This window comes from Leptosomus discolor, chromosome 4 (assembly GCF_034619465.1).
Source record: "Leptosomus discolor isolate bLepDis1 chromosome 4, bLepDis1.hap2, whole genome shotgun sequence".
In the NCBI taxonomy this organism is placed as follows: domain Eukaryota; kingdom Metazoa; phylum Chordata; class Aves; order Leptosomiformes; family Leptosomidae; genus Leptosomus; species Leptosomus discolor.
The window spans coordinates 82,411,307-82,432,159 of NC_141394.1; the positions used below are offsets into that span (position 1 = coordinate 82,411,307).

The 20,853-nt window shown below is 54.8% G+C and overlaps 1 protein-coding gene across 2 annotated transcripts in view; it reads left to right on the forward strand.

Annotated features, from left to right (window-relative positions):
• Positions 1-20,528: 20,528 nt before the first annotated feature.
• The window catches only part of CYP26B1 (cytochrome P450 family 26 subfamily B member 1), an 18,025-nt gene continuing 17,700 nt past the window's right edge, over positions 20,529-20,853 (forward strand). For both annotated transcript variants that reach the window (XM_086464335.1, XM_086464336.1), the window contains exon 1: positions 20,529-20,732. In XM_086464335.1, the coding sequence (XP_086320461.1) occupies positions 20,529-20,732 (204 nt within the window). The remainder of the gene's footprint in view (positions 20,733-20,853) is intronic.

A 20,853-nucleotide genomic window follows, 5' to 3' on the forward strand; every position in this document is an offset into this window, starting at 1 on the left:
CTAAATAGTCTTTTACAGCCGCTCTTCCCGCCCCGCTGGGGAAATTGCACCCAAGGAGAGCTGAGTGCGTCTGCGTCTGGGTAGTGCTGTGCCCAGGTAGAGCCAGGGAGAGCTGCTGCTCAGGGAAACCATTTTCCTCATGCAAAAAAAAGGTGGAAGAGGGGAGGTGTGAGCTCGGTTCTACCTGGGCGTGGTCCAAGCATCCAGTCTCCCTCTCCAGCTTGGTGCTACCGAGACCTCTGAGCCCAAATTTGTGGGCTGCAGTGTTGGAAGAACACAGACCGGTTGGAGACAGTCTGGAGTTGGGCTGCAAAAGAGACCAGAGGACTGGAAATCATGGCCAAGGAAGGAAGATCAAAAAGCTTGCAGTTGTTTAGTTTAGGAAAACTTTATAACAGCCTACAAATATGTAACAGGCTCCTGCAAAGAGGAAGGGAATGAACCGTTCTCCTTGCTCACCAGGAATGGGACAGGAGGTAATTGGCTTAAATTACATCCAGAGAGGTTGAAGTGAGGAGGAACATTGTTCTATGGTGAGGACAGGCGTTTGTGTCGGGGGCTGCAGCGGGGCAGCGTCTCCCTCCGTGGAGGTTTGAGAAGAGGAAGGACCCAACACGTGTCAGGAGGGGTTTGTGTTGGAGCAGATGCTGCGTGGGGACCCCTGCACAGATCCGGGGTCAGCGGTGGGTGGAACGCCCCGCCACGCCAGAAAAATGCATCTGGAGAGGTTTTTTTTGAGTCACGCTCAGCAGCACAGGGAGGAGGGAGCTCAGGTCTCCCCAGCTTCGGGGTGGGAGCTGCCGCCTTGTCAGTAGCAAGGATGCGAGCTTGATTGTCGAAGCAATCCGGTAACCGAGTGGTTTTAAATACTGCTTCCAGGGTTTTCTTTCTTGTTTGTTCAAACCCAGATCTTTTCAATAATCCTGTGGCCAAGTCAGCTGGGAACGGGACTTCTTAAAGCAGTTCTGCCGCTGCAGACGCAGTAGCGTCGTCACCCCCTCTTCCCTTGGGTCTCCCCCAAGGTGCATTTTTCTTTCACAAACTTAGAAGCGAAGCTCGTGAAATCTGGGGCTCCCTGAATGGGATGGCCTTTGAGGTCCTTCCAGCTTTATTGCAGTAATACCAATGAGGGTTTCGCCTGTCCCTGGTAAATGGGTTCCAGGTGGACGCTGGGCAAGATGCAGCTCCCAGACTCCCACACCCAAAGGTAGAGGTGAAATTCAGTTGCGGACATCTTGGGGGGGGCCAGTGCCAGTTTTAGAGAGCCGGGGACCCCACCTGGCCTCCCGCTGTTGTCCAAGGAGGATGCAGTTCTCCCAGAGGTGCTGAGCTCTTCCCCTCGGCTCCGTAGGGACGACTCGGGTACCCCAAGCACCTCAAACACCGCTTCGTACCTCTGCGTGGGCCACTGAGACTTGCCTTAAAGACCTGGTCTGTGTGGTCAACGCGATGGAGAGCTACCAGCTGACCAAGCGTAGGTTGGCATGAGCTGAAGAAGACCTCCACAGGCTAGGAAATATCCCAGGAGGTAGAACAAGAAGGAATTTGCTCTTATCTGCTGCAATGCCCACGACGACGCACACCCGTAAGGCAGCAGGACCTGAGCACGGGGTGCGGAGAGCCCTCCCAGCGGTTGCGTCGCACACGGAGGGTCACCACAGAGCACGCTGGTTCTCCGAGCAAGGTGCAGCCGCGCTGGCCTGGAGATGCACCGCGCGTGGGGAGGTTGCTGGGGCTGCCGGCATGAGCGTGAACGCGGGGCTGAAGGTCACCCTTGGTCAGAGAGCTACTCCCAGCTCTTTATGCCTTGGCTGCAAAGCAAATGCCTTGTTCAAACACGCTCCTCCATGAGCAAACAGGGAAAGAAAAGCAACAGAATAATGCTGCTTGGGGCTGGGAGTGGACAGGTGCTGTGGCTTGACAGAACTGAACTGCCCTGAGCTGGGGTGGGAGAGAAGGCAGCAAATGAGAGTAAGCCTTCAGCCGCGTTGGGCGCTGGATAGTGTGGAAGCAGCTGTACATCCTTGTACCTCTGTCCGTCATCCCGCCTTCCTCGTGGCACGCACCGTCGTGAAAGCTCCGTGTTTCTGTGAAAAACGTGCGTGGTGGGTCCTCATCCCTCCTGCAGGACTTTGTGGGGCAGAGAGATGCTCGAGCCAGCTCCGATCTCGCCGATGGGCTGTGAGAGAAAGGACTTTGTTTGCTCTGTCTCCTTTCCGAAGCCCTGAGGTGGGGCTGCAGGTAGAAATATTTTCTGCAAGTGTCTTCTGTGAGTGGTGTGGGACACATTTTTCAGGCGTGCGAACCTTTCTGTGGGTCCAAAGTAGAGCACACTTCAAGGCAAGTCCTGGCTGAGGATGACTGAGTGCGACTTAATGATGTCAGTTGGGCAATTAGGCAAAAAAAAGGTGGTTGTCAGGCAGAACGGTAGGTTAGGAAGGGCAGAGGTGATATGGTCGTTAATCCCATAAACCAGAGAGAAAATAGAGGCAATAACTGCCTATGATGCAGCGAAGCTGCTGTTGGGGAAGCTTGTAAAACGCTGTGAGAGCAATACTGCTCTTCAATCCATCATCTTTAGTGCCCAGCAGTCACAAGCTTTATTCTTGGGTTGGTTTTTTGTTTTTTTTTCTTTCCAGGGCGTTTTTGCTGGTGGTGAGCAAGGCTGAGGCATGATTGGGGATGGTGTGGCAGAGGGGACCGTGGCGATTCTCATGGTGGCCAGAGCAGGGGCTGGTCCTCCTTGGGCCACCCAGCTGTACCCAGGGCCGAAAGGGAAGGGATCACCCCTTGCTCCATGCTTGGTGTCACCTCTTTGCTGGGGCTTGTACCTCGTGTGTGGCTTAGGACCCTGCAAGCGAGAGCAGCAGAGAAAACAAAAATCCGAGAAAAAAATGCTCCCAAAACTGCTGAGGAGATACAGTCCCTGATTCCCTCTCTGCTCTTGGGAAGCTGGTGCCCTGAATCCTGCTTTCCCACCTAAACGTGGGAGAGGGATTCATCTCACCCGGCTTTAGATCCCTGGGATCTTTCTAGAGCTGAAGGACCAGAGTAGACCCTCCCCCCTGGGATTCACCGGTCTGGTTTTAGGTGGCGAGGTCAGGACGAGGTGACTTGTGTCACTGTGAGCCCAGAGGAAGCCTGAACAGATGCTCTCGGGTGAAATGTCTGTGTTCAACCAAAAGAAACGCGTGTGATGTGAATCTTGATGTCTTCCCAGTGAATGTCCTTGCTAGACCAGAGAGCGTTCAGGTCTCCTATCACAATTTCCACCCCAGAGTGTATCGGCCAAGTTTCTTCCCCCCCCCCCCCCCCCCTTATCTTCTTTTTGTTGCCTTCTCTTGCTGAAGTGGGGCCATGCCAGGCCATAAGGCACTTCCAGGGAGAGATTCATCCCATCCTAAGACATAGGCACTTCCATGGGAGGTCAGATCCTGCCTCTCTGAAGCACCAGTCCTGGGAGGAGATGCCTCCATCTCTGAATGTACCAGGGGATCTCCAAGAGCGAGCCTGGAGCAGATGCCTTGTTTTGCGGACAGCTCCACGTGGGTGGAATGACCCGTACCCACTGTCACCAGTGGGTTCCCGAGGTGACTTTTCCACTGTAAAGTGATTCCTGCAGCTCATGAAACATGTCCTGTGGGCTCCCCCCCATTTCACGTCATGTCTTTTAGATGCCAGGAGGCACCTTACGCCTTCCCCTCCAAAGGGGCTCTGATAAACATCAGAAGAAAATTTACCAAGGTCAGAAAGAACAGATCTCTTTTTAGGCATGATGTTCTTGCTCTGGACCTCCATCCCCAGGGATGTCGTGAGAATGAAACAAGAAGCATTGAACACCAGGCAGCACAAAGCTGTGTGGAGTGTTTTTTACTGTGGTGGTGCAAAAAGGTAGGCTAGATGTGACTGCTGGCATCTCTTCAAGGCCTGGTCCCCCTGGCTGTTCTTCAGAGTGCTGTTGGACAGCAGACCTTGTTGCCTCTGGAAGCCACCAAGGCTCAAAAATTTATGAAGGGTCAAAGAAGAGCTGGATGTCTGTCAGGGTGATCAGGGAGAGAGCTGATGGCACATTTCAGGAGGGGGTTTCCAGAGAGTTGCTGATGGGTTTCAGGAGGGGTATGGAACCCAAACCTGAGGTCTCCATTCACTCCGTAGGTACTTGGCTGCGAGTACCTGGCTCCCAGGAGCATCCTTCATGGGAAGAGGCGGGAGAGCATCCAGGGACGACTGCGTGACATCCCTGAGCGCAGCAGGAGGTGGCTCTGGTCCTCAGGCTCCCAGCAAGGTTTGTAGAGGACTTTGAAGGAGAGGGTCTTTTAACGTGTCCATGGGAGGAAACCTTGAGCAGGGCAGGGAGGGTGAAGCGCCTCTCCCAAAAAGATCCCCCTTGTCCAAAGCGGGAGCGGAACGCTAAACGGCGCGTGCAGGTCGGTAACGTGGAGACTGGTGGTGGGGGAGGAGCTTTCAGGCCAGATATCACCCCTTTGAGATGTTCAAGCCGGGTATCACCCGTTTCATCTTCTGCCTGTCTAGTAGGGTCACCCTCCTCTTTAATCTGCCTCCACTGGTGGGGATCTCATGACGTGCGTTGGCTTTCTCCTTCGCTCTCCCCTTGCTGCCCGCTCTTCTCCTGGAGCTCGTCTTCTACAAAAGAGCAGAGAAAAGGGCAACACCCCCCAAAATCCCATTTTTTCCCTTGACTGCGGGCGGGTGCCGAGTGGGGTCCCACCACCCCGAGGTGCTTGCGAGCCCGGTGCTGGGGTGTGCGTGTGCGGGCAGGGAAGCCGGGGAGAGGAACAGTAGCTTTTTCTCTTCCCGGCGACGCCGACGTGGTGATCAGAGGAGCTGGCCAGAGTCCTAATGAAGATAAATGAATATCCCCCTCTCCTCCGCTCCCCCGGCTTTTATTGATGGGCTGTGGGGTGAAAGGCGAGAGCCTGAATGTTCATTTAAGCAGACGTCACGAGTTTCTTTGGAGGGGAAGGTGTAAGAAAAACCGCCTTGTGCTTGAAAGTTACTCCAAGATGAGCACGCTCGGCTTTACAAGCCTTTCTCCATTCCTTCCCCATCCATCACTTCCCAGGATCCCTTTGTAAATGCAAATTGCACTTTGATAGAAATAATGCACTGAGCCTCTATTAGTGTCTGTGTAATGGAGAGGGCTATTTTAATGCCATCATTCTTAAAAGCAGCTCCTCTGTGCCTTATTTCAGGCTGTGTATCAAAAACCCATCTGAAAACGCGCTCCTCCCCTGCCCTCCCGCCGCTGGCCTTTGCAGGCTGCTTGGGATAGCTTTTAGTTTGGGCTGGGGGGGGTCGTGGGGCAGCCTGGGGGGTTTGGCCGTGTGAGTGAGAGCTCAGGCGGACACCCCGTGTCCCCCCGATCCCCGGGACGAGGCTGGACCTTGGGCTGGTGTTGGTGACCGCAGCAGTGGGACAAGCCGCGTCCTCCAGAGCCGGCCGGCTGGGGAAGGCCCCGCTGTGATTTTAGGGTGGGGGGATGAGGTGCCTCGTCCCCTGGAGCTGTTTCATCCCAGGCTCTCACGTGCGCTTTCTGGCCGCTTGTTCAGCCCCGACGACAAACATCTCGCGGCGTGATGGGGAGTGTGGCTTTGCAGAGCAGCCCCTGAGATCCCTGGTGTGTTTCTGCGCTCAGCAAACTTGATTTTCTCATGTCCCAGCCTGATCTCTCCCTCCCAGGGTGTGCAGCAGCAGCTCCAACACTGAAATCAGTTTAAGCTGCTTAAAAAAAAAAAAAAAAAAAAAAGAATATTTTGAGCCATTGAGATCCCCCTCCACACACACACACTTTGGGAGGTCAGAAAAAAACCGCTTTGAACTGTTTAAAAACAAATCTGAGGCATCATTCATCTTCATTAATGAAATATTTAACCAGTTCCATTTAATAACTTTTTGATGCACATGCCAAATGAAAAAAAAAAAAACATATTTTGATCTCATTTTCTGCTTAAAAGGCCATTATTTTTGTCTCATTTTCTGATTAAAAGACCATAATGCTCCATGCTCCTTCCCACCTCAATCCTGCTTTTTTCCTGGTGCTATGGTCGCACTCCCCTGGAGCAGCGCAGGCTCCTTCTCACACCCTCTGTGTGCACCAGTGGGATTCGTGCCTGTAAGGGTCTGCCCCCAGGTCAGGGAAAGGAGGTGATTTTACCGTCTCTCCCGGGTCTTCCACAGCGCTGCCGTGCAGGCTTTAATCCTCTGGAGAGGTTAATCTCAGTAGCTCGGTCTGTCTGCGGCGTCCTACCTGTCTGGGTGTGAATTATACTGGGTGCTGGAGCGGATTTTCTCCCATTACTGGAAATCAAAGCCGTTCAGTAGCAGAAATGTGAAGCCCCCCTGCCAGAGGGTAGCTCCAAAGGTGTGGTCCTCCAGCACCTTCCCAGTGGAGAGGAAATATTCTGCGCCCGTCAGAAACATCAGAGCAAGCCGCAGAGCGGCTCCTCTGAACTCCAGGGTGGGGACCACCGCTTTTTTGGGGTCCTTGACTCCCAACGAGAAAGATAGAGGGGAGAGAAAAGTCCTTTCATAAATCAGCGGAGCGGCCTGGAGAACAAAGGGAGGAAACATAGAAAGCAGAGGGGGTACTTTCCTGTTTCTCGAAGAGCAGAAGAAGAGGAATGGGGAAGGCAGCGTCGTTAAAGTGAAATCCCCGACTGGAATGACAAAAGGCAAAGAAATTAAAGCCAGATTTGTTCCCCTGGGCTGAAGGAAGGAGGATCCCTCTTGGTTTGTTCCTTCTTTCTTGTTTCCTTTAAAGACAGGAGATCAATTGCGGGGCTTAATGAGAACCGTCTAGCGCGAGAGGTAGACAATGCGAGACGGAGAAGGATGTCGCAGCGTCCCGGAGATTTTACAGCAGCTTTGAGCATCGGGATCCGTCCCTGGAAGGCTCAGCCCATCTCCGGGCTGCGGCGTTGGGCCGTGCGAGCATCACGCGGGGACCGCCAGCGGCAACGCCGGTCCCTCGTCCTGGGGGAGCACCGCTTCCGCCAGGCCGTCCTGGGGCGCACACCCACGTTGCGAACTGGTGGAGGAGGCACCCAGAGAAGTTGGGAGCCTACGGGGCTGCCGTGGTGGTGATGCTGCCTGTGAGCCCTCATCAGGATCCTCCTGGTCAGGAGGCTGTGCCTGATTGGGCTTCCAAATGTAGGAGGTTTTGGGGCGCTGGTTTCACGTTGAAGGTAACCTTGGGTGCAGAGTTTCTACCTAGGGCTGAGGAGGACTTGCTGGGATGCTACTGAGATGTCTCCTTGGAGGGAGAGGAGAGCTCCTCCCGAGGAAACCTCTCTGGGAGAGTGTCCTGGAGAGCATCTCAGCGCTCCCAGAGACCCGCAAGGGAGGCAGAGGGTGCCCGCAAGAGGCAGATGCCCACAAACCTGCTCTTTGCGTGCTAAACTCATGGCAACAGAGATGCCCCGTCTTCGTGCCAACAGAGATGCCCCGTCTTCGTGCCAACAGAGATGCCCCGTCTTCGTGCCAACAGAGATGCCCCATCTTCGTGCCAACAGAGATGCCCCGTCTTTGTGCCAACAGAGATGCCCCATCTCTCCTCGGTTTAAACCCCATCACCCATTAGAAGGCAGGGAAAGATGCAGCGGAGGGGGGGGGGAGCCGTGTGTGTGTGTCTAAAATCCTTGATCATCCCCCCTACCCCATCCCGGGAACGGCCACCCCCTTCCCCAGCTCCATGGGCAGCAGCGAGAGCTCTTCAGAGGCCGCAGCGCCCGGCCCTGGGGATTGAATCCTCTTTCAGAGCAAATAATTTTCTCTGTCACTCGATAGGTCTCGAGCCCAGCGCCATCCCTTGAGCTTCAGCCGGAGAGAGGGACCTTTCACGGGGCAGGTAAGGGGGGGACGGGGGCGAGGGGTGGGGAGGAGGGGGAGCAGGTCTGCGGTCATAGCGCTGAACTTGGCTCGGGACTGCTAACGAACGCAAATGAGCTTTTAGCTACTGGGTCACTCCGCGGTGTTTTGTGCAAAGGTTTCGTGCCCCTCGCCGTCACCGTTCCCGTGCCCGGCTTGAACGGCGAGGGGCACGGCGGAGGCCGAAAGGATGAGCGGGTCCCTTCTCACACCGCGATGTTAACAACTTCCTCCCCGCGCCGCTTGCCAGCGCCGGAGATTCGATACGGTCTCACCGGGGCCTCAAAAAACCCTTTGCAAAGGGTTGGTGGGGTTTGGTTGGTTGGTTGGTTGGTTGGTTTGCTTTGGGTTTTTTTTTCCCCCTGGGGCCTCGTCACCCCCGATATTTAATACTCATTTGTGGGTTTGCTCGCCGTCACGCGCGCGGGAGCAGAGGAGGCAGAAGAGGGGCAATGCCCCCCCCCCCAGTTACCCCGTACCCCACGAAGCACCCAGTTATTGCTGAAGCTGCAAATTTCTGTTCCCAGCAGAAATCAAGACTATTTTATGCAGGAAGACGGGTTTTGCCTTCTCAGAAAACCTGAATGTGGTTCAAACTGGTTATAAATGCCCTGGGTTTTAATGGGGAGCATGGGTTGATTTGGGTTTTAAGGCAGTTTTCCTTAAAAGAAACCTGAATTCTGCGAGGGGAATGGGGAAACCTCCTTGTGACTCAGCGTTCCCAAAGACGGGCTAGAGAAACCATCGGTGCGTGCTTCAGGAGGTGGAGAAATACGCACAGCCAGCCCCATCCACGAGTGAGAAACCGATTTATTCTGTGGGTTTCGGTGGGGCCGTTGTGTTTCCTTTTACTCATAAGCAGTTGGCAAGGTTCGGAGCGGTGCTGGTTGAAAGGGGTTGAAGCTTTTTTGCCAGAAAATGCGCCGCGTTGCTTTCAGCTCCGTTCCACGTGGCCTTGAGGGAAGTGGAAAACTTCCCCAAACTTCCCAAAACTAGAAAGACTGGTTCTGAAAAGTGCTGTTTTCTTCCTCTTCCCCAACAACTTTCCTCTCTCACAAACCTCCCTCCCGTTTTTTGAGGCACAGAAACGAGAGGCGTCCCCTCTTCTTGCTTTGCTGAAGAATTGAAAATTGCTGAATTCTGATGGGGGGAAAAAGAGCTGGATTGTGCCTTTTTCTTTTCTTTTCTTTTTGAAAAATATATCAACTATCGCTTGTGCCTCACTGGGATACCAGCCTGGTGTTATCCCACTAGGGCAACAGACACCCATCCCACCCCGATCCTGCTTTTCGGTGCCACCTCTTGTCCCCAAGGCTGGGTGAGCTCCCAGCACCGTCCTTTGGTCCGGGGGCACCACCCTACACCCCTGGGCACCCGCTTTGGAGCAGGATGCCAACCCAGGAGCCCCGAGTGGGGTTTCCTACCCTGGGGTCCCCCTCTGTGCCACCAGCGGGTACCCCAAAGCTCTGCGGCAAAGGGGTGGCCCCATCCCAAAGCATCTTCCCTCTGTTGAAGGCCCGGAGGGGTGCAGGTGCTGCAGGCTGGGAGGGTGCAGGGTTAGCGGGAAGGGGGGGGGGGTCCCTCACCTCGTGTGGGCTCTGCTGGGTGCCCTAAATCCTGGGTGCCCTAAATCCTGGGAGCTCCAACCGGCGGGCGCAGGCACCCTAAGCACCCTGCCTGCCCCGGCTGTGGGGGAGCTTGGGAGCTGGCCTCCATCCTGGGCCATTTGAGCCGAAAGAAAAGGAATTTTTAAAAAAAGGATGGAGGGGAAAAGGGTTTTTTTTTTGGGGGGAGGGGGTCCTTTAGAAAAGCATCTCCTCAGCGGGGAGCCCCGCTCCGCTGCTGGGCCGTGTCTCTGGAGGGCAGCGTGTGCCCGGCACAAGCCGAGCCCTTCGTTTCGGTGCTTGGGGAGACAATGACTCCCACGCTGAACTTCCTCTCGTTGGAGGCTTGATGTGTTTTTCATTTGGGGCTTGTTTTGCTTTCTTTCTATTCTTTTTCTTCCCCCTCCTCTTCTTCCCCGTTTTCCCCAGCGGGATTTAATGAGCAGAGCAGGCAGGACTCGAGGGACGGGAGCCGGCAGAAGGGCGTCGTAGGTTAACGTGCACGTCGGCTCCAGCCCTTCAAATCACGAGCTACCGGGCGAGAGGCGGTGGTCTCCACCGCTCGCTTTCGATGAATTTTGTTAACTCGTTTTTCAAAGGGTTTTGGATGAGTTTGGGAGGGAGGGCAAAGGGAGCCGATGGGAATCTTTAGCCTGGAGAGAAGGGGGAAAGTCCGGGATCACGGCGTAAATCCCAGCCCCCTTCGTGCGCACCCGGCGTTGTCAGTGAGGAAAACCTGGTCTTAGAAGGAGGTTCCTGAGGAAACTTTGGATTATTCCCGCTCCGCGTGTCCTTGAAGCTGCCTCCTCGGCAGTGTTTTGTATGAAAAGGTCTGGGATATACGTAGGGTTTCAGCAGCACCTTCGAAATCTCGTCTGTTGAAAATATATACGTGCACACATGTACCCCTGGCTCCCTCCCTCCCTCCCTCCCTCCCGGCCGGTCCCTGTCTCGGATTACCCTGGCATTTTCTTTTGAGATGAACGGAGAAACTTCACCGTAGTTTATTTTCCTTCAGAGCAGGGTAAGATGTTTCTCGTTATGCCTTTTTAATTTTCTAAAAGGCTGCCCGGCATGTAGAATAATAGTGGCTGTATTCTTGCAATGATGCAAAAATCCTTCGCAGCCCACCCTTTCGAGTAATTATCTGCTGCTCGCAGAAGACTCGGGCAGGGGAAAAGCCAGATGGTTTTCAAAAAGGGCTGAGATTTGGGAGAATGGTTTTGCTGGTAGCAGAATAAAAGAGGAAGTTTGTCAGGGAAAAGAGAATAAATACCAGCCAGGGCTAGCGGGCTGGGTCTTCAGAAAGGCGTTTAAACCAGATTTTTTTAGGGCAAATTTTTGCAGAGGTGCTAGAAAGGAGGGTGAAATAGGAGATGATCCACAGAGCAAGAAAGGAAATTTAAAAAAAAAAAAAAAAAAAAAAAAAAAAGAGGGCACTTAGGAAAAATAATCTTTTCTTCTTGAAAAGAAATTTCAAACCAAGAGACATTAAGGAAGGGCTGTGGATACCTGAGATTATTCACAACATACAGAAAATATTGCCGGCTTGCAGGGAAAGGCAGTTGCATCCCCGCTTATCTGCGCCAGCGAGGAGCTTGAATCGTCCTGTTTTCAGAAGAAACGTGCAAAATAGTCCCAACTGAGCAAAAAAAAAAAAAAAAAAGCACCAGAAGCTGAGGGCAGCCCCTGCCGATGCCCCCGAGTGGGGGTCCCGTGGGGACGCCTGCCTGGAATTTGGGATGCTCCGAAGGGGCATTGAAGCGTTCGCCCCCCCCCCCCCGGCTTATTGCCCTGGCATTCGGTTTGGGAGAAGGGATGAGGGACGAGGTGGCTTGTTGGGGAGGCAGAAAGGGGCTGAGAGCGAGCGGGAGATGTGGCTGTGATGCGGGGTGGCACCTGGGGGAGCGTGGGTGGGAGTAAAGCCGCGGGTGGGATAACCCCGAGGGGCCGTGGGGGGGGGGGGAGTCACCGGAGCATTTTCCCGAGGGACCGTCCAGAGCTCAGCGCCGAGGGCAGGTTGGGAGACCCAGCCACCCCGCTTCTCCCTTTGCAAGATGTTAAAAAACAAGAGTTGAGGGGGTTTGTTTTGATTTTATTCGTGTGTATCTCGCTGTAGCCACCCTCTCTAATAACGCCTGGAGTGGGACCAAGCCGCGTTTCTTTTCCTTGGGAGGAGGCATCGGCACAAAAAGGGGAATATCAAAATGATCTCGTTTCTGTCTCTCTTCGGTCTCATATTGAACAAAGGACGGATGGGAACAAGAAAGGAAGAAAAAAATATCACCTGTTCCCATCCAGTCTTAGAGAGATCGCAGTCATTATCTCGGCAGCTTCACATTTCTAAAGGGGCTTCATTTTTCTTTTAAACACTGGCATCTTGTTAAAAAAAAAAAAAAAAAACAAAACCCAAACAAAACGAGGAGAAACCCCCCTGTTTGTGTGTGTGTGTGTGTCCCCCAAACCAAGTGGCTTTTCCTTGCCTTCCCCTGCCCTCCCCACAGCCCCAACTTTTAACACCTGGGAAAAGAAAGTCGAAAGGAAAACCAACCAAAACAAAAATAAAGGCCCCCAACCCTGGCTCCTCGCGATGGCGTTTCTCCATCTGACAAAAGCCTTTGGTTTTCTGTCATTCTTTTCATTTCCTTGATGGCTCCCCAATTGTCAAGCCTTCAAGAAAATGCACTTTAGCTCTTTGTCCCCAAATGTAATTTGATAAACTCTTTGCAGAAACATTCTGGTTTCGGAGGCTTTTGAAAAAAAAAAAAAAAAAAAGAAAAAAGAAAAAAAAAAAAAAAAAGAAGGGGGAAAAAAGAAGAAAAAGAGAAGCAAAAAGAAGAGAAAAAATAGAAGAAAGAGAGAAGCAAAAAGAAGAAAAAAATAGATGGAAAAAGATTTAAAAAGATGGAAAAAGAAGGAAAAAAGAAGGGAAAAGCAAAAGAAGAAACGAGAAGGAAAATAAAGAAAAAACGAGAAGAAAATAAAGAAGAAGAAGAAAAACCCCACGAGCTGCTCCTGCAAGGGGTGCACGGGGGGGAGACACAATATTCGAGAGCCTCTTTGAGCATTTTAAGTCAAAATAAGGGGTTTTGCAGCGGGGTGATGGGGACGGGGAAGCAGCGGGACGGAGGGGGCCTGGCTGGCGCTGCGGGCGGGCGGCAGCCGAGGCTTGGGGGAGCCCGGAGGAAGCTTTACATTGTCATCGTCCCCAAATGCTTATGAATACTCATTTTCCAGCAGCACCCTGTGGGCGGGGACCACCCCAGCTTTCACGCTATAAAATGCTGCGGGTTTCCCCGGCGTGGGGCGCGGGACCGACGGCTTCGGGGTGGCTGAAGTCAACTTGGACTTGGAGGTTTGGTAAGTGGCGAAAAATAGATGGATTTTTTATTTTTTTCTTCCTTTTTTTTTTTTTTTTCCTTTTTGTTTGCCCCCCCCCCCGTCCCCCGCCCCCGGTGGGAGGTGGATGCTGAGCCGGGGTTTTTAGTGCTGGGGAGCTGCACCCAGTCGCTCGCGAAATATCTGCTCCCCGTCCTTCGCTCCCCTCGGTTTTTTTATTGAACCGCTTCTGCCCAAGGGGGTTGTTGTTGGTTGGGTTTCGTTGTGTTTTTTTCTTTCATCTGAGGGGCGAAAAAAACCAGTGATGACAACTTCGCAATTTCATTGCAGGGCTTTAAAGGCGCTGGGTGAAAAAAAAAAAAAAAAAAGAAAACACACACGAAACAACAACAACAACAACAACAACAAAAACCCCAACACACAACAAAAAAGCGAAGCAAAACAAAGCCCTAAACCAGAACCGGGGGCCTATTCCCAGGTGGGGGAAGTGGCGTAGCTCCGCTCCGAGCAGGCTGCTGAGACCCCCCCTCGGGACTCCAGCACGCTTTGGGGGGGGGGGGGGGGAAATCCCAGCAAAACCACTCAAGAAGCCAAAATTCCATTGGAGCTTCGGTGGCGAAAATCACGTTGCGGAGTTGGGTGCAAAAATTAAATATCAGATTTATTTCTTTGGGTTTTTTTTTTTTTTTTTCCCCATGAATAGACTGGGAGGGCCCGTAGTTAAATTACAAAGGAGCCGGAGCTGGGGGGGTCTCTGAAATGTAAAGCTTCCCTACGTCCAGCTGCCCTGCAGAGCCCCCGGGAGCGGCACAGCGGCCCCCGCGCTCCGCTGGCCGTACAGGTGGTTGAGGGGTGAGAAAGGCCGTGGCGGTCCGTCACGGGAAAGTCGTGAAATCAGCTCTAACTGGGCTGTCAGAGGAGGGAATATTAACGCCTGCTCGAAAGAAAACGCATCATCAGAGCGAGGAAAAAAGTAGCATCAGTTGTAGCAGGGAGTCCTGGCTCAAAAATTAAAGTTCTTTGGGTGAATTTGATCTAAAAATGGAAATAGCGTCACGCGCTATGCGCGGGGTGGGGGAGCAGGGGGGCTAAAGCCGGTCTTTGAGTGGGACGTGGAAACTGGAAATGGCACTTGTGCATTTCCAGTTCCTCCCAGTTCCCCTTTCGGTGGGGTTCGCCTGCGCCGGCCGTGATACGGAGGGGGAGAATCGGCGCGTTAAAAAGAAGGGGACGGGACGCGAGCAGGCGTTCGAGAGGGAGAAAAGGCAATTTCAGAAGCGGCTCCTCCCTTTGAATGACCAAAAAAATAACAACAAAATTAAAATAAAATGTTACCTAGAGGTGCCTCCGGGATTATTTCAGGGCATCCACTCCGTCCGTGCGGCCGAGGGGGCTGCGGCTCGCTCTGCCGGGGCCGGCAGCGGCATGAAAGAAGGGAAGGAGAACGCCCGTCGGGAGGGGATGTGTGCAGGGAGCAAATCAAGCACCTCTTTTTACCCTCCCGAAACGGAGGAGCCGGGCACGACCCGGGAAGGCAGAACAACCCCACATTCACTGGTCTTGAGGATATTCCCAGTAGCGCAGCGTTGCCTTTAACCTACGGGACTCTCTGCTGCTCTCTCCAGCCGAAACGTAACAGCGCTGGAGTTTTTCAGGAGCTGCAGGGAGAGCGTCGCCCGCTCTGGGGAAGTCAAAGCCCGATTCGATTTGGAAAAGAGAGAAATTTGGTGCTTTAGGGCGTCATCAGCGGGAGAGCCTGGAGGGAGCTTTTCCTGGGGCAGGTTGTTCCCTCCTTGCGCTGGATTTTCCTGTTTTTTTCCCAGCACGGGGTGAAGCGGGAAGGTCCATCCTCCCGCTTGGGTTGCAAAATTGAACCGCGGGGTCCGACCTCATGGGAAGAGCGGGGTCGAGCCCCAGGATGTGGGAGCCGGTAGCGCTGAGCCCCCAAACCTGCTGCTGCTTTCGGGCTCAGCCGGTGAGTTCCTCGCCTTCGCCCGCTCCGGGTGGGAGCAGCAGCCACCACCGAAACGCTCCTCGGGGCTGGTTTTCTCAAACCTGTTGCCTGCTGGTGCCATCACCCCTCTCCTCCTCCTCACGGGTCGTTGCTGCCCCGTTGCCCTTCTCCACCCCCTTTGCCATTTGCGGCCGATGATCAAATTATCCAGATTCCGGTAAAAGCTGGGGCAAAGCCGGGGTGTCTGGGCAGAGCCGTGGCTGCACCCCGCTGCCCTGGCTTCAGCTCTGCCCGCTGACCTTGGAAAAGCCAGTTTCGCTCTCAGGGGTTTCTCTCCAGAGGGTGGAATTCTGAAAAAAAGAAAAAAAAAAAAAAAAGAAACCCCTAAAATAAAAAAAAAAAAAGCAAATCTTTTTTAGGCTTTTCCCCCTTATCCTTGAATTTCCACCGGCAGGAAAAGAGATTCTTACGGCAGTACGTGCTGGTGGCGTTTTTCTGTCCCTCTCCCAGCCCTTCCAGGAGGCGTTCGCACGCGCTGACAAAGCCGTGGGAGACATTTGGGGCCACGAGCTCTTTTGGGGGGAGCCGAGAGCATCTCGGGGCCAGCTTTTCCCTTGGGAAAGGGAGGAGGAGAGGGAGGCAGGCCGGGCCTCCCCCTTTTGCTGGGCATGTCTATGGTGGGCCCCACGGTTTGGGGGTTCCTGGGGTGTTTTCCTGCTGCCGCCAGGGGCCAAAGCGAAGCCGTTGGCGATGGATGTGCTTCTCCGAAACGTCTTTTGGCGACTCTCAGCTCCCAGCCCAGGGCTGAGGCTGAGCCCGGTGTCACGCTGGCTGTCACCCCCCCCCCCCGGGAGGTGCCTGACAGCCCCCTCCACACTGATTTGGGGGGGGGGGGGGGCAGGGGAGAACTGGGCCCTCTTTTCCCCATTCTCCAGGCTTAGCAGGGGGGGGTAGCTGAGCCGGTTGAGGTGTGCGGGCTGGGGAAGGTGTTTTGGGAAGGTGTTTAGGGAAGGATATTTTGGGGAAGTGCTTCGGGCTGGTGTGAGGAGCTTTGGGAAGGTGTTCTAGGAAGGTTTTTTGGGAAGATGCTTCGCAAAGGTGTTTTAGGAAGGTTTTTTGGGAAGATGCTTTGGGAAAAAGCTTCAGGAATGTGTTTTAGGAAGGTTTTTTGGGAAGATGCTTCAGCAAAAAGCTTTGGGAAGGCATTTTAGGAAGGCTTTTTGGGAAGATGCTTCGCAAAGGTGTTTTAGGAAGGTTTTTGGGAAGATGCTTCGGGAAAAAGCATCAGGAATGTGTTTTAGGAAGGATTTTTGGGAAGATGCTTCAGGAAAAAGCTTTGGGAAGGCTTTTTGGGAAGATGCTTCAGGAAGGTGTTTTAGGAAGGTTTTTTTTTGGGAAGATGCTTCGGGAAAGAAGCTTCAGGACGGCGTTTTAGGAAGGTTTTTTGGGAAGATGCTTCGGGAAAGAAGCTTCAGGAAGGCGTTTTAGGAAGGATTTTGGGGGGGGAGATGCTTCGGGAAGGCGTTTTGGGAAGAGGCTTTGGGCAGGTGCTTTGCGGGGGCGCCCGGGGCCGAGCCGGACACCCACCCTGCAGGGAGGAGGGGGCTCCGGCGTTGCGCGGTACGGTGCGGAGCGGTGCGGAGCGGTGCGGGCCCGGCGGCCACCTGCGCTCCGGTGCCTGCAGTGCCGCCGGCCGCCACCGGGTGGGGCGACAGGGCAAAGAGTGAGCGGCGGCGGCGGCGCGGCGGCGGGGCGGGGGGCGATGGGGGGGCGATGGGGGGCGATGGGGGGCTGCCGGGGCCGTGGGGGAGGGCTTCTGCACCGGCGCGGAGGGAGCCACCCTGCAGAGGGGGGGGTCCCTGCATAAGGATGCCCGGGGGGGGATGCAATGAGTTGGGGGGGGGGGGGGGGGGGGTGTCGCTGCACCGGGATTCAACGGGGGAGGGGGCTGGGGGGGGGGGGGGGGGTGTCAGGCAGGGAGGCCACGGAGGTGGGGGACAGCGGGGTGGTGGGGGTCCCCGCGCCGGGGTAACACAAGGATGTTGGGGTTGGGTGGGGGGGGGTGTCGCTGCACACCCGCCGCGGGATGCTCCAGGGAGGGATCGCCGCCCCCCCCCCCCCTCCCGGGGCCATCCCCGCAGCGGGACGGAGGGGGAGAGGCAGGAAAGGGGGTTCCAGGTCACCCCAAAGGAAAACTGGGGGGGGGGGGGTGGACAACCTCCCCGACTCCTGCGGGGGGGGGGGGGAGGATGTTGGCGCAGCCCCTCTCTGCGCTCCGCAGTCCCAGCGGGCACCAGCCTCAAACCAGCTGGGGACTGGGGAGGCTGAAGGGGGACGCGGGGTGGGGGGAGAAGGAGAAGGGGGGGGGGGGGGGAGAAGGGAGAAGGGGGGGGGAACTCAATGAACTTTTGTTTTTCCTGTAATCTGAAGCAAATGCTTTGCAAAAACTGCCCGTAACCAGGCAGCCCCCGGATACCTGCCTTTGCCTCCATCGCTGCTGGGGGCTGGGGGGGCTGGGGGGGTGGGGTGGGGGTTAGCAGCCCCCTGTGCAAGGGCAGTGTCTGGGTTGGAAACAGCCCCCCAGCCCTGGTGTCCCCAGTTCTGGAAAGCACCGGGGGGGTGGGGGTGGGGTGTGGAGGGTGTCAGGACAATCATCACAGCCCCCTCCTCCAAAAAAAAATATCACTGGGAGGTGTCTGGAATATAGCAAAACCCCCCCAAAAAAAACATTGCGGGGGGGGGGGGGGGAGTAAATCACTGCAAGGGGCAAATCGTTGGGGGCAAATAGTTGGGGGGGGGGGAATCAATGCAAGTGGGCAAATAACTGGGGAGGGAGGTGGGGGGGGTTGTCACTGCAAGGGACCAAATCGTTGCAGGGGGGTAAATCCTTGTGGGGGTAAATCAGTGAAAGGCCAAAGCGTTGCAAGGGGGGGGGGGTCGGTCGTGGCAAGCAGGGAAGTAATGGGAGGGGAGCAAGGAATTCCAAGGGGGAAATGGGGGGGGGGGGGGGGGGGGGGTCCTGAGTCGTTATAGGGAGAGTAAATGGTTGTAAGGGGCAAGTAAGGAAAGGGGGGCAAATCAGTAGAGGGGGTAAATTATTGGGGAGGGGGAGAATGATTGCCTGGGGCAAGTTATTGTGGGGGGTGAGTCACTGAAAGGGGGAAATCATCAGTCTTGGGGGGGGGGGAATTGCAAGGGGGGGGATATCATGGGAGGGTAATTCTTGCGGGGAGGAAATTGTTGCGAGGGGAATCAAGGGTAAAATATTGGGGGTTCATTGTAAAGGGGGAAATCATCGGGGGGGGGGAGGTCTTGGGAGAGGGAGTCATTGCAAGGGGGGAAGTAATTTGGGCTGACACATTGGGGGGCTCGTTGAAAGGGAGAATCATTAAGGGTTAAATATAGCGTGGGGATCATCATAAGGGGGGGATGACTGGGGGTTAAATATCAGGGGGGACCGTCGCGAGGGGGGAGTGATAAAGGGTTAAATATTGGGGAGACCATTGCAAGGGGGAGATCATTAAGGATTAAATATTAGGGGGACCGTCGCAAGGAGGGAGTGATAAAGGGTTAAACATTGGGGGGACCGTCGCTAGGGGGCAGTGATAAAGGGGTTAAACATTGGGGGTTAAACATTGGGGGGGGACCATCGCAAGGGGGGGGTGATAAAGGGTTAAACATGGGGGGGACCGTCGCAAGGGGGGGGGGGTGATAAAGGGTTAAATATGGGGGGGACCGTCGCAAGGGGGAGTGATAGAGGGTTAAACATGGGGGGGGACACCGTCGCAAGGGGGGAGTGATAAAGGGTTAAATATTGGGGGGGACCATCGCAAGGGGGCAGTGATAAAAGGGTTAAATATTGGGGGGGGACCGTCGCAAAGGGGGGGAACTCATTAAGAATTAAACATTGGGGGGGGGGGGGTGTCCATCTCAAGCTGGGATCATCAAGTTGGGGGGGGGGGGGAAGAGTCATGGTGAGGGGATAAATTGGGGGGGGGGGGGGGGGCATCATTGCCAGGCGGGGCATCCTTAAGGGTTAACCCGCGGGGGATTTTTTTGGGGGGGGGGAGGGGGGGTGATTTGGGGGGTGGGGGGGTGCGCGCCGGAGCAGGCCGCCGGTACGGACGGAGGAGGAGGAGGAAAAAAGGAGGAGGAGGAGGAGGAGGAGGAGGAGGAGGAGAAGGAGGAGGAGGAGGAGGAGGAGGAGGAGGAGGAGGATGAGGAGCGCGGCGTGACCGTGCGGCGGGCGGCGGGCCAGGGCTCGCACGCTCCAGCGCCGCGGCCGCCCGGCCCGGCCCGGCCCCCCCGGAGCGCTCCGCGGCGCGGTGGGGGCGCGGGGGGAGCAGCCGCGCTGGCGGCCGGCCCAGCCCCGGCTTCCCCGCCTCTATATAAACACACATTTGACTTTTTTACTCAACATTGCGAGGGGCTATGCCCAGCAGCCCTGCCTCCCTCTGTACAGAAGTCTGGGGAAAACTCCGGGGCTAACAAATAACCGGCAAATAGCGAGAAATATTTATGGCGAGAGATTTAGAGAGAGAGGGAGAGATAAACCGAGCCGTGTGTATCGATACATATATATAGCTATTTAATTCTGCCATCTCTCCAGCTCGTGGCTGAATTATTTTATGATTTTTTAATATTTTTTTTTTAAATCTTGCTCCTTTTTTATTTTTTTCCCCCTTTCATTTTTTTCCCCCTTTCATTTTTTTTTTCCCCTTTCATTTTCCCCCCCCCCCTCTCATTTTCCCCCCTTTGATTTTTCTCCCCTCTCATTTTTCCCCCCCCTTTCATTTTTTTCCCTCTTTCATTTTTCCCCCTTTCATTTCCTCCCCCCCTCATATTTCCCCCCCTCTCATTTTTCCCCCCCTTTCATTTTCCCCCCCTCTCATTTTTCCCCCCTTATTATTTTTTCCCCTTTCATTCCCCCCCCCCCCCTTTCATTCCCCCCCCCCCCTTTCTGGTGTGTGTGGCTTTGCCTTGAAAGCGAGCGAGAGCCAGAGCATCTGCAGTTGGACTTTTTGGGGTCTTTTTTTTTTTTCCCCCTAACTCCGGGCTTTCACTTCTTTATTTTTGTCCTCGAGTTTTTGGCTACTCGTTGCTCCCACCCTTTCTTTTGGGGTCTCTCTTGTTGGTTTTTTTTTTTTCCCCCTTTTCTCCCCCCCCCCCTCCTTTTTTGTGTTGTGTGGTGCTTTTATTTTTTTTTTTCTGCCTGTGTCACTCTGTCAAGTTTATTCCAAACAAGAACAAAGTTTTCAGAGAGGGACAGAGGAGAAACTGCTTTTTGCCCCCAGCCTTTTTCCCCCTCACTTGTCTTTCCCCCCCCCCCCTTTCTTTTCCTTCCCCTCTTTTCCTTCCCCCCTTTTCCTTCCCCCCTTTTCTTTTCCCTTCCCCTTTTCCCTTTCCCCCTTTTCTCTTCCTTTTCCCCACTTTTCTTTTCCTCCCCCCCTTTTCTTTTCCTTTTCCCTCCCCTTTTCCTTCCCCCCTCCTTTTCTTTTCCTTCTCCCCCCCTCTTTTCTTCCCCCCCCCTCTCTTTTTTCCCCCCTGTTTTTCTAACCTGCCAGCGGCGAGGGGGGCGAGCCCGGCCCCCCCCCCCGCCCCAGGACCCCCCAGGCAGCCCTTTACCGTGCGCTGCTCCCTCGCCCTCTTTCCCCGCCGTGCGTGTGTGTGTGTGTGGGTGCGAGCGTGGTGCCTGTCACAGGGGCTGTTTCTCTCCCCACCCTCCTCCTCCTCCTTCTTCCAATATGCTTTTTGCAAGTTTTGATCTCGTCTCGGCACTGGCTACCCTCGCCGCGTGCCTGGTGTCGCTGACTTTGCTGCTGGCCGTGTCCCAGCAGCTGTGGCAGCTCCGCTGGGCTGCCACCCGCGACAAAACCTGCAAGCTCCCAATCCCCAAAGGCTCTATGGGATTCCCTTTAATCGGAGAAACCTTCCACTGGCTCCTGCAGGTAAGGAGGATTCCCTTCCCTTCCTTTCCCTCCCTGGAAGGTGGGCTGGGACCGGCTTTTTTATTTTTTTTAGGGCTTTTTTTCCCCTTCTTTTTTTTTTTTCCCCTTTTTTTCCCCCCCA